We start from the raw sequence: 13,215 nt of genomic DNA on the forward strand, positions 1-13,215 counted from the left end.
ACCTGCGTGGCTCTGGCTGCTTGTACAGCAGTGGTACCACAGCCAAGGGTGTGCATCGCTCGCTCACTGCTCGCTGCTCACAGGAGGCAATATTGTGCCCTTTGGGGGATTTTTGTGTGTGCACTGACTGTAATCCAGATCTGATAATGGCACAAGCCACCTTTGAGCCGTCACTGAGGTCAAAGAGAGAGAAGAACAAAACCAGACACGTTTTCATTAACTTTTTTTTTTTTCCCCTAAACCATGTACACATTATTTCCTGTTTAAAACTACAAAGTTTAGCAGCAAAACACATCTCATCTGCCTGTCGCGTGGGAGATGTTGATATCCCCTGCCTACGGCTGTCATTTACACCCACTCCTGCATTGCAAATTGCCTCCCGTCAAATGAGCTCACAGAAATACCAGTGTTGTTGCATATGCTGGGGTTTGCATGATGTATTTCTGCATCACTGCTGTTCATCTTGCAAAAATCCTTTTCAGTCCCAGCTGTTATTTTCAGGAACTGACAATAGGTTTCTGTAAATGAATCAAATTTATTCTGAACATGGACGTAGCCCTTCATCAAAAGACGATGAAAAGGCAAGAAATCCCAGCCTGTGTGGAAGCTGGCTCTTGTCAGCATGGAGAGATTTTAAGTGAGAGGGAGGAGGGAAAATAGCAAGAAAAAAGTTTCTGAAAATTCTTTCTTGGTTGCTCCGGTGTTCTGTGTGAGGGGATAGTGTAGCTCCGGGGTTTGGGAGGGGGTGATGGAAAAGGGAGTTAACCACTTATTGTAAGTGTAACTTGCTACCTTCACAGCAGTTCTCTGAAAGGCCACATTTTGGATACTTGCGGCAGTGGAGTCTGCTGGCAATATATAATTTGTTTGCTAAACAGGGAATGTAATTGAAATGTCCCTTTTGAGTTAATGAAAATATAAAACAGCTTTCCAGAGTAGACTGAGGCCTCTAATTTAATTATCTGTGAGCCTCATACATTAAAAGTGTTCTTTCATCCATTCCTGGCAGCCTGAAGTAGATGAATAACTGAAATTCAAAGAAAAATCTTATGAAAAGGAGACCTGGCAGATGAAGGAGCAAAGGGCCAAACTGTTTGTAAATGGATTTATCTCCACTGAGATGCCCATTGTCTTTATGGCAACTAATTATATGTGAAAACTATTAAAGATTTGGAAGCTGTGATACCCATTAAAGGGGCCAGGGATCCCCATCGCAGGAAAAACAAGCTGGCTCCTCTTTGGAGTATTGTTTGCTACGTATAAGAGGAGTTACTCTTTAAGGGTACATTGCAAGCAGTGGCCTTAGACACATGAGCAGTTGCCAGAAAACCAGCAAGAGCAGTTGTACAGGTAGCGTTGAGCTTGCTATGTCGTTATTTGCAGAGTCAGTCCTTCAGACCGCAGATCTGGCGCTAAAGCAAAGCCTGGAGCGATGCTGCCCTACTACAGCAAAGGCATCCAGAAGCAGCCAGAACTCAGGCACATCCTCAGTGCGGTAGGGTCTGGTGTGTCCTAATGCTGCGTGAGCCGTCTGCTTTCTGTGTTGAAGCACTTTTGCTCTTGTGTCAGCCAAGGGCTGATGGACAAGTCTCCACGTAGCTGCTGAAATATAGCAGCCATGCTTGCGCACTTTTTGTCCACCTTCACATTTACATCTGCTCCTGCTATGTGTGTTACGGCAGCACTTGCCACCTCAGCAGAGACTGCAGTGTCCACATGGAAATGCAGAGCATTTATACTGACTTTGCAGAAGAAGCCTGTGGTTGAGCAAGATGTGAACGCAGGACCCCTCTGGTGTCATCCCAGGCCCAGCCATCACATTGTTATACACAAAAAAATTGGGTTTCATCCCTGCCTTATATGGAATATTTTCTGAATTTGGAAAGGTAAACCAGAGAGGTGCATATGGGAAAAAGTGGGGTTTGCACTTCATGGGGTGAGTATATGAGGAGCAAAGAGGTTTGCGAGTAGCAAAAAGGATGCTTCACCACACTTGGGGTTTTTTTGTTCTAACATTTTTTACTTTGGAAAAGGGTTGAGTTTGAAAAGGTTTTTAGAGTGGATGGTGATTTTATTTGTCTGCAACACAGATCAATGCACTTTGAATTGTACGTGTGCAAGTGAGAACCTGAATGAAGAAACTGTAGCACAAGTGCCAGAATTCTGCAAAATTCTGGCTAAGAAGCTGGGCCTAACCATCGTCTAAAATGGTGCCTCTGAAACGTATCTCAAATGATACTTTAATTTACTCTTACAGAAGTATTTCATGTTATCTTTATGACATGTCAGATTTTAAAACCTTTAAAACTTGAACAAATCCTTCACTTGGCTGCCCATAAGCAGCATGGTTTTTGCTTTTGTTTTGTAATTTGCTATTATACTCATGCCTGGTATGACACTTGCTTGATCTGGATTAATTTCCCATGCTGATTTGTTCTGAATGTGCCCTGTAGGCTAATGGTATATTTGCAGCCTCTCTTCTTCCTTTGTAAAATTTGCTATTACCATTTACGGTACAGCGTGTTCTCTTTGACACCTTCCATAAGTGCCAACTGCCTGTCGAACAGCACGTCATAAGCTGTTAAAGCCTGATCCAAACCCCAACGAAATCAGGGAACAGTAATGCAATTCAAGGTTTTTAAGGAAAGGCAATGTCTTTTATTAGATCAGCTGTTACAGTTGGAAAAAAAACAGACAAGCTTTCAGGCACACAAATCCTTCTTCAGGTCTGAAATAGCAGCAGTATTGCTTACACCAGCATTCCTTAGCAGTGAGACAGCTATGGTCCCAGCAAGGTTTAAAAAATGTGATTAAAAGTGTATGTATTGCACGGCCCTTCTTACTGGAGAGGGCTTTCTGGCAGGACACAGGCAAAGGTTGTTCTCCTCTCTCCCCTTCCCAGTACACACCCTACAAACAGGGGATACATCCTACAAGGAGAGGTAGTATAAGGTCACTTGCACTTGAGAAAAAGTCTTCAGTACCTTATGACCGAGCCATATCTTCTCCGTAATCACCCTGCTATTGGGAAGGACTGAGGCAAAGCTGGAGGCTTTGCTGTGCAGGTGGTAACCGCAGCATCCACGCTGGAAATTCTGGCTCCTGATGTTCACGGCTGTCCAGCAAATAGCGGTGGGACCAGCTGGCAAAATGAGTTTTGCTCCCTTTCTTGTGGTTGCTTTACAGGGAACAGGTTTCCCAAAGTTTCTGGAGTCACAGTTGACTGACCTAATAACACCTAATAACAAAGCTTGTGATTGAAAATGCTACACAGGCAGGTCGGTTCTGCAGAAAAACTGTGAGTAGCTTCCCTTAGTCTTTGGATTGCTTGTGGTCACAGAATAGAAAAATAAGAAGTAACAGCCTAGTATGCTGCCTGCTTACTCCTCCAGATTATGGATCTGAACATCCTGCTTTTTCATCCTATGATAGACTTCATATTTATCTTCCTTTTTCTTTTCTGGAAATCTTCAAGAGTATATACTAAAATCTTTGAATTAAAGAACACAGACAAGTGCTCAAAAATTAAATGTTAACATTAACTGTTACATTTATTAAATGTTAACATTACCTGTAACATTTATTTCTATATTCCCATGCTAGGAACTGGGGTGTTAGCTGTAGTTAATAACTGTGGTATTAAGAAGGTGAGGATGCTTTTTGCTCGTGTGAATATTTCTGTGGTACATGGGCTGTGAGAACTCTGGATTTTGCATTCTTTCTGGAGTGTATTAATAGGTGTGTTAATTATGCGGCTTCTCTATTCAGCCGTATTTGAAAATGAAAGGTTGCATTTCAAGAAACTGTCACCACAAGAAAGTTGTAAGTAAGTATTGATGCTTCTGAAGAAATTAAAAGGATAAACCTTTTAAGAGTTTAAGTTGATGATTAACACACAGACATGAACAACCAATGAGCAAGTAATGCTGTAAACAGGAATATAATTATTGGAAAAGCTTAATTCAGAAGGAAAAATACCTTTTAAAAACGATGTAAGCCAAAAATCTTTGGTTTAAGTTTAAGATCTGCTTTGGGCATTGCTGTTCTAGTGCAAAGCTATCTTACAACTGTCTTGGAAGTCCTTAAAAGTTTAGAAATTTGTGGGACCCTTTCTTCATATAAAATACAAGTGTTTCAAATGCAGTTCTCAATCTGAATCCATCACTTAAGACACATCGTACTTAAGGATCTGAATCACCATTCCTGGCTGTGCCACTCTCAGCCTGGCCAACCTTTCATCCCATGTATGTGTTTCTCCACACAGTGATGGGCCCAGTGACACATGCCTGTGGCAAGTAGGCTGGCAAAACCATAGAACACCATAGACAACTGCTTCTCTTTCCTGGAGAAGGTTTTAATGGAGCAGTCATGTAGACAACCTGATTCTCTAGTGAATCTCAGAATTTGTTTCATTCCCTTTAGTACCCTGCCAAGGAGTTTGGGTTTGAAAGCGTGGCTGTGAGTGTACTACATAAAGTGGTTTCTTTTTCTTTATGTGCACCAAAAGGAAAATGATGAATTTGTCTGTGAAAGCCAAGAGCTTCATTCTCACTTGAAACTAAAACCGTTTCATATTCCTATATATTTTAAGACACTTCCATGCTGGCAGTGTAGAATAAGTAAAAACCAGGATCCCCATAATGGTAATTGTGTAGCCATGTGGACGACCACATGCCTAACCTGCAAAATACAATTCCACATCTGGATTTTGTAGCAGTAAAGGGCTCTGATGCCCCAGTTTTTAGACATCTTCTACAGATGGGTTTGAAATGTAGATGCAGATCCATCACTGAGTCAACCCCATGTTTAGACTGGATCTCTTTACAAATTGGCACTTGTAAAACTGTTGGGAAGGAAGAAGGGTATGAAGGAAGGAGAAGCAATGAAAACATGAACTGCTGAGGAAAAAAGCATCTGCTCCCAAACCACTATTTTTTACTACCTGACACTCTTTAATAGTGATGGTGTTGCAGCTTTTTTGAGTCGTGAAAATAGAAACAGCAGCAACAGTGTCCTGCACTCGGGTTAATGTGCCAGCTACACATGAATGGTGCACATTATAACTATAAATTTAAGGTCCTTTCATGCATACCACGCTAAATAACAGCCAGCTCTGTCTCAGTGTTCTCCCACTACTGCATTTATGGAGTAGCCTGTAGTAAGGGAAGGCTGCAAGGAGGGCTGGAAATGGTAGTGCTAATGAGAGCAGCAGATGTCATTGCACTTACTCCATTTCTGCTGCAGCTGGTTATAAATTCAGATGGGAGATGTCAAAAAGCCAAAGAAGTAAAACGCTCTTTTGTTCATTATCTTGCCCAGGACTCGCCATGTTCATATTGTCAGGCTTTCCATGATGGTAGCTTTATCTCTTGTTGTTTCACTGAGACTTTGCTCTTTTTCAGGTGCCAGGAGACAATGAGAAGCACTGGAAGCCAGTGTTAGTGGTCTTGACGGAGAAAGACCTCTTAATATATGAGAGCATGCCACGGATAAAGGAAGCTTGGTTCAGCCCTCTGCATACCTACCCCCTGCTAGCCACCAGGTACCTGTGCTTTTTTATTAAAACCACTTCAAGAGCAGTGGGAATGGCTGAGTCAGCCGGGAACACCTATAGCTGGTGCATAGTTATATATCACACTTGAAATGTCATGGTTTGAGAAGCAGATTCTTCTTCAATGGGCGGATGCACTCAGTTTAACTCCTCACTTCTCCGTTTCAAGTTCTGGCCGAGGCTGATGGCCAGAAGCACACCAGAAGGATTATGGTTGCGGCTGTTTGGCCTAGATCCAGAGGTGGGAGTGCTGAAAAAGCCAAGAGCTCTGTCTCCTGAGATTTCTATCTCAGTGTACAGACCTGAGAGCTTGGCAGAAGCACTTGGATTTCTAGCCACTCCTCCAGGCTGAAAAACGTGAAATTGCTGCCCTGAGTTAGATGTGCTGCTGTGGCAGTTTTCCACCACCGGTTTGGGGCTTTTGGGGGCTCGCACATGTGACAGAGACACTTAATTTCAGCACAGCTTCTGCTCCTGCTCTAGCAAATGAATTCCTGGCTTTTTTAGCTTAAAATGGTGAGCTTGGAAGACACATTCTTGAATCTAGGTTGGAAATCCGCATTATTTCAAAGGTATCCACCAACACTAATTCAGAGAGAGCTTTCCCATGGTTGTCTTTGTGCAGTTGAAACTCTGTTCTTCTTGATGTGAATCTTAATCACATTTCTTTGCCAGTATGGTCAAAGGGCTTGAGAAAGAGCTGCTGTTCCATTGTTTTGGCCTTGCTACAGGCCTCTTATTATACCATTTTCAATGAGTTCTCATTCAGAAGGGCTGGTAGCACATGGCCAAAAGCAGTGGGTCTCTTACTGCACTCTCATTAGTTAATTTTTGTTCTTGGTCTCTTAGTTCTCTCCCCAAATGAACAGAGGCTTTGCTGCTAAACCATTATATTAAAAAAAAAAAAAATTGAACTCGGTGAATTACGCTGATGGTTGTTTTGTCCCAGTCTACCTACCCGTGATGGAGCTTTCAGACTTCCTGGGAAGCTGGCTTCTGACTCATCCTTTGTTATGGTACATGAGGCGAGAGCCCCATGCTTTGCAGCTTGCAGCCTGCCGTGCATAATGGCGATGAAGGTTGACAATTCCAGGTGGCAATTCCTGATAAAAACTGGGTAAAGTGTTGGAGCCGTAGGCTGCGTCCAGGTGTGTCACTAAGGCCTTAGAGTTTGTGAAGCAAGAGCACCCCAGCAGAAGATGATGCGATTCCTCCCCAGTGCTTCGGGGTGTCATTTGTACATGGACCCAAGTCCTCCTCCCTACAGTGACTGGAGATCCTGCAGCACACCCTGCCCCTTCCTGCCCACATGTCATCACGTGTAAAGACAGCCCTTTGGTGGGCACCACCAGCCCCCATCAGTGATCACTGATATACCGCATCAAACAGTCTAAGTCCTCGTCTTGGAGGGTCTGTTACTTAATTACTTTTTCTCAGAAGTTCAGATTTGATAGCAGACTGGCTTGCCTTGGGTGGGGATAGTTATCTCCTTGTCCGATGGGATTCCCGTGTGAGCGGAGGAGTATCGGCCTTCGGGCTGGAGGAGAATGAGAAGTTGCTCGACACAGGTGTCAGGCTGCTGAAGGGTCTTTACAGACTGGGAAAATGGTCTGTAAGAAAGATGGGATGTGGTTCAGAAAGGACAAGCACAAAGTTCAGTACTGGGGAATAACCAGCTGCACTGGTTTGGGGTGGACAATGACTGACAAAGCAGTTACTCTGCCAGGAAGCATCTGGGCAGTGTGGTGAAATTGCTTAAATCTACGGTGTTATGTTGTTGAGAAAACAAAGACAATCATCTGGGGTTATAGCAGAAGTGTTGCGTGTTGGGCAGATGTAGTAATCTAATCTAACTACAGAGCATGAATAAAGCCTCAGGTGGTACACCACCTTCATATGAGGCATTGCACTTCCAAAAAGATGCCAGTTAACTGTGGAAAGTCTAGAAGAAAGCAATGCAAATTTAGAAAACACTATCAGTAGGGGAATACTTGAGAAACCTTAGTTGTTTAATCTAGAGAAGTCCATGGAAAACATGTCAATAGTTTTCAAGTATGAAGATGAGACACAAGGAGGACAGGAGAGCACGTTCCCTGCTGGGACGTAGTTGGCTGCATTTGTGGCTGGGGGGGTTCGGGGTAGGTCCTTGGAAGCACTTGGTGTGCGTGTCAGGTACTGATTAGATTCTCTAGGAAGGGTGTACGATCCTCATCACCGGGTACTTTGAAGGACAGGTGACACTGTAACCCTCAGGAGTGTGTCGGCACAGTTAGCCCTGCTCTGGGAAGGGAGATGCGCTAGGTGACCTCCTGAGAAGCATTCCAGCCCCATCTCTGTGATTTCTTACTAGTATCGCTGTGACTTTAACACTCAGATAAAAAGACAGCAGATACACCAAACTTGACATTCAGAATGGAGTCGCAATCTGATAAATACATACAAATACATGAATCCCCAAGGTGAGCAGATTATATAAACTGACAGATTCCTTAAATCATTACACCTACTGTTTTGGATGATTTTGATTAAAACCCTGCAGGATTCTGCTTTTATGATCTGTCACACTGAGTACAGTTATACCAAAAAAATACACAGGGTTTGCTGTTGGTATTGACTGCTGTGTTCATGCTCAGTCAGTGATTACCCTCCTCGTGATGGGTTTTTTAATCTCCTGTGTGCATTGATCAGTGCAATTTAGAACTTTTCACCTGGAAAGTTTGCAAACCACATGTTGTAATCTTGGCTGCTCCCATCTTTCAGATTTTTATGATTCCTTGGGAAAAATTTTTGCTTAGCTAATGCATATTTGAAAAGCTGCTGAAACTGGAAAACTTCAGTGCCAGATACTGTACAGAGTCATGCTTAATCTACCCAAGACATAATAAGCAGAGAAAATTTGAAAGCAGTAGAAGGATTACAATCTTCCTACAGTATTTTAACAGCAGAATTTCAACATGCCCTTTCTGTTTGTTGATAAGTTTGCCTTCAACCTATGGATGTTATTAAGACCTAAAAATATTTCCCACTCAGTCTTTCCCAGCTTTGTGCGGAATATAAGTAATAGCTCAAATAAAACTGAGATCAGGAGATTTAAGTTGTTCCTTTAAATCTCTGCACCGGGAGGCACAGCAGCTGGCTCGTAGCCCTGACTCCAAGGACCTTTTTGTCATATTCTCTGTTTCAGTGTTTCCTTATGCCTGAATAACAGTGCCTCCCTCTAGCATGGGAATGGGGCTTAAATAATTACATCTTAAATGTTTGCAATCAAATGGCGTTATCTATCACAGCCAGATATGAAATGAAAAAAAAAAACATCCCAGTTGGACTCTGATTAAAGATCAGGTAAGTAGCTTTTGTGCGAAGCTGAGGTCTGTAACCAGAAAGTATTAAAGCAGTTTGATAGTAAATGCCATGGGAAGTTGGAAAAAGAGCTGGCATCGATTAGTCATCTGTGCAAGCAGAGGGAGGGGCAGATGGGGAGCACTGGGGTCCCTGAGCACCCCAGGGAAGGTATATGAAGTGTCGTGCAAGCGGTGCAAGTTCTCCGCTCAGTGAGGGTGGTTGTGGCTCCCTCCATGCGGAGCTCGGATGAATGAGGGCTGTGCGTAGGTTTCCAAAGAGTACAGCCATTCCAGAGCAGGTTTCAAATGCTAAGTCAGGGATAAGGAGTGGCTTCAACATCAGCAAGGTTAGATGATAGTGGCTTTCTACTGGGCAGAGCTGCATGACTGTTGATGCACTTGTATCATGGCCTCTTCTGAGATAAATCTCAAATGAGCAGCTGCACACTTGCTTTGAATGTCAGTACTGGTTTCACTGCCCTTTTTGAAGAGGCCATTGGATTTTGCTGTTGCAGTAAATGGTTGAAACTCTTTTCATAGCATTAGAATGAAAAGCAGGTCCCAGTGAGTCTCACCCAGCACCAGCACTTCACGTTGGACTGTACCCATCTTGCTATCACACATTTGCAAAGAATAATGCTAAAAAGGTCCCCAAAGCAGAGAGAGACAAGGGAGAAATTAGAGAAGATTAGAAGTGTCTCCCTGGCTCCCTGGAGCATGCCAAGAGTTGCATTTTACAGCCGCTGCCTGCTATCTACATGCTGTGCAGACAGACTTGATCGTGACCAACCTTCTCCTGCCCTCTTGCGGCTCTGGCTGCTCCAGGGAGGCAGGCTCTGGCTCCTGCACGCTCACAGACACCTCAGAAACCTCCAATAACCTTCAGGAATTGCAATTGAGTATTACCAGAGCGGGCCCTGGGCTGCCTTTTCGGTTCTGGCGTGCAGCGTGCACCACATACACAACCTCTGCTGCAGTCGAGCAACAGAAGGCGGGGGCGAAGGGAAGCCACCTGTGAAGTTTCTAAGACTATTTTTTGCTTTTTAAGGTATTTTTGTGGTCTTTAGGATAGCAACTTTATATTAAAGCTTGGGAGTCTTTTGACCTGCACCCAAATACTGACAGCTGATAGATAAATACTATCAAATGTCCCCCTGCATATTTGTCTAGTTCATGTTTAACTGCATGATTTTCCAAAGCACAATCTGGAATTGTATGATAGAAAAGGATTTTTAAATAGTGAGACTGAATTTTTAATAATGAGGGGATAATGCAAATGAGAAGGCAGGCAAGAAACAATGTTCATGTTGGATGTGTCCACGTACTTGAATTTGTAAAGTACATCTTCATTCTATCCATGTGCTGAAAAACCTACAATGCCAGTGCTATGGATAAAGCATGAAGATGTAGGGGAGCGGGGGGGTGGATTTGAAAGGAAATAGAACATTGGAACCATCTGTCTGTCACATATTCAGTATCACAAGTACTAGAAAACAATTTTTAGCACAGCTGATGAGCACTGTATAAAAGAGAAGGGATGACCCAGGGAGAAGCTGGGATAGTTTTATTTTTAATGACAAACTTGATGTGATTTTCCAGGCTGCTTTCCCACAGCTGTCCATCATCCCCCCCTGGTAGCAGAAGGCAGTGTGAGAGCAGCGCCCCTGCATGCGCCTGAGTGACTTCTTCAGCTTCTCCTCAGAGTTTGCACCTCCTCACGCCAAATCAAAGTGAATAAAAAGTTTTTGGGCTGTTTGTTTGCTGCTGACTCCCCAACTGCAAAATCTGCCCGGGGTGCAGTTAGAATCATAGAATCATTTAGGTTGGAAAGGACCTTTAAGATCATCGAGCCCAACCATTAACCTAACACTGCCAAGTATACCACTAAACCATGTCCCTAGGCACCACATCTACATGTCTTTTAAATACTACCAGGGATGGTGACTCAACCACTTCCCTGGGCAGCCTGTTCTAAGGCTTGACAGCCCCTTCAGTGAAGAAATTTTTCCTCATATCCAATCTAAACCTCCCCTGGTGCAACTTCAGGCCATTTCCTCTCGTCCTATCGCTGGTTACTTGGCAGAAGAGACCAACCCCCACCTCGCTACAACCTCCTTTCAGGTAGTTGTAGAGCGCGATGAGGTCTCCCCTCAGCCTCCTCTTCTCCAGGCTAAACAGTCCCAGTTCCCTCAGCCGCTCCTCATAAGACTTGTTCTCTAGACCCTTCACCAGCTTCGTTGCCCTTCTCTGGACACGCTCCAGCACCTCAATGTCCTTCTTGTAGCGAGGCGCCCAAAACTGAACACAGGATTCGAGGTGCGGCCTCACCAGGGCCGAGTACAGGGGCACGATCACCTCCCTACTCCTGCTGGCCACACTAGTTCTGATACAAAAGACCCTGAGTATCAAAGCTGAGCGGGGCGTTAACACAGCCCTTCTGAAGGCAAAAAAAAGCATTTGGAGAGGGTGGTGGTGCCTCTCTGGAAGACGCTTTCCTGCCCAGACATAGGGCAGGGCAGCTCTGCCTGGGATACTCTGTCCCTTGCCTTCTGGGACCTCCTGGGACCATGAAATCAAGGTGGATGCTCAAAATCCAAAGGAAGTTACCACGAACCTGAGCATGAACAAATCTTGCAAACCTTCTAGCAGGGTATGAAAGAGGGATGCATCTGTTCGGCACAATGTGCATCCCAAATGTCAGCACAGACTGCCAGGGAATTGGGGAAGATTTCAGATGCCCCATGGTTAGTGCTTCAATAACTGAAAAGCTAAAGTTGTGCTTTTTCTTTCCTTTCTGCTTTTTTTTTCCTATTAAAACATCTCTGTTTGATGGCATACTTCTACAGTGTCAGCTAACAGGCAACTATTCTTCCAGATGCAAAACAATAATTTGAGGGTGAATTAGCATTCAGTAGATGATTAGTATAATCTAATGTTTTATGCTTCAGCACAAGTATTCTACTACCATGCTACATACTTACTTTATAGTCTCATATGAAGTATACTGTTTGCCTATAGAAAGGGAAACAGGAGACACAAGACAGAAGAATTTCCGTGGTTTTATTTTGTGACTCCCTCGGAGGGTTAGTGCCTGGGTCTCAGAGTGACGAACTCCTCTGGATTATTATTTTCGTCTGAATCAGTGTCATGTCCCTGAGCGAATCCTGTATTCACTGTCCATACTTCTGCAGGAAAAAAACCCAAAAGGACAGTCTTACAGAAGAATTAAATATTATGAGGTGTTGATTTTCTCACTCAAAAATATTCCCTGCAATTAGTGTGTGCCCAGATGAACAAACCTTTCCTGGCCATAGGAGATCAGCTGTTGATGCCAGGCAAAAAAATGTTAATTGCAGCAAGATGTGAGAGAATTTCAGATTACAAGTAACTGCAGCATTTTGTGGTTTGCAGGTTCCTTATGGGAAAAGTATGCACAAGACAGTACTTTGGCATCTGCGTATTTTACAGAACTTCTTACTTTATCCGACAGCATTTATCATTGAATTTGTCTGCAGATATTTAAGCTGCAGCCTGACAGTGAGAGTTGGATTAAGCTGCCTCATCTGAGCGAGCACTTGTATGTGTGCACCAAACCCCATCACCACAGACCAGTCAGTGATTTCTCTCGGTTCCTCAGCCAAAGGGTGTTTTCTACAATTCGTCAGGAATTTAGGGCCCTCTGGGATATCCCCATCATCACCTGCATGTCTGGCTGCTTCAGTACTCACTGCTTTGGACCTTCACTCTTCTGTGTGTCACTAGGAGTCACATTAGGCTCAAACACATAGGAGACGCAAGTTCGCATGCTCCCAACCACATGCATTTAAGAACGTTCAGAGCAGAGCTGTGCTCAGGTCGGGATTTTGGCACAGTGCGCTGTGTCAGCATTATAATTCCCTGATGTGTTTTCAACTCTAATTGCAGGTTGGTCCATTCTGGCCCAGGAAAAGGCTCACCACAGTCAGGGGTGGATCTGTCTTTTGCAACCCGTACCGGTACAAGGCAAGGGATTGAAACCCATTTGTTCAGGACGGAGACTAGCCGAGACCTCTCACTGTGGACGAGGAGCGTAGTGCAGGGCTGCCACAATTCTGCGGAGCTCATCTCGGAAATTACCACATGTGAGTAACACCTGCAGCACCACAACTCCACACCTCCTTGTGACACCCGTGGGTAGTTCAAGCTCCTTCTGCTAGAGGTGATTCATTTAAAAAAATGTGCGTATTTAGGGTTCTATGTGTTTAAAATACTGTCCCTTGGTTTCTGAGCCAGTCCCAACTGGTGTGGTACCTGTGGTCAGTGACACAGTCACTGTCATTCTGA

General features: G+C 44.0%; 1 protein-coding gene across 1 annotated transcript in view; it reads left to right on the top strand.

Annotated features, from left to right (window-relative positions):
- LOC104075070 (beta-1-syntrophin-like) overlaps positions 1-13,013 on the top strand; it is a gene marked incomplete at both ends in the record, with an annotated part of 49,252 nt that extends 36,239 nt beyond the window's left edge. Inside the window, 2 exons of the mRNA XM_009575437.1 lie at positions 5,403-5,542; positions 12,817-13,013. Coding sequence (XP_009573732.1) covers positions 5,403-5,542; positions 12,817-13,013 — 337 coding nt within the window. The remainder of the gene's footprint in view (positions 1-5,402; positions 5,543-12,816) is intronic.
- Positions 13,014-13,215: the final 202 nt, after the last annotated feature.

Source organism: Fulmarus glacialis, unplaced genomic scaffold (genome assembly GCF_000690835.1).
Source record: "Fulmarus glacialis isolate BGI_N327 unplaced genomic scaffold, ASM69083v1 scaffold41873, whole genome shotgun sequence".
NCBI lineage: Eukaryota > Metazoa > Chordata > Aves > Procellariiformes > Procellariidae > Fulmarus > Fulmarus glacialis.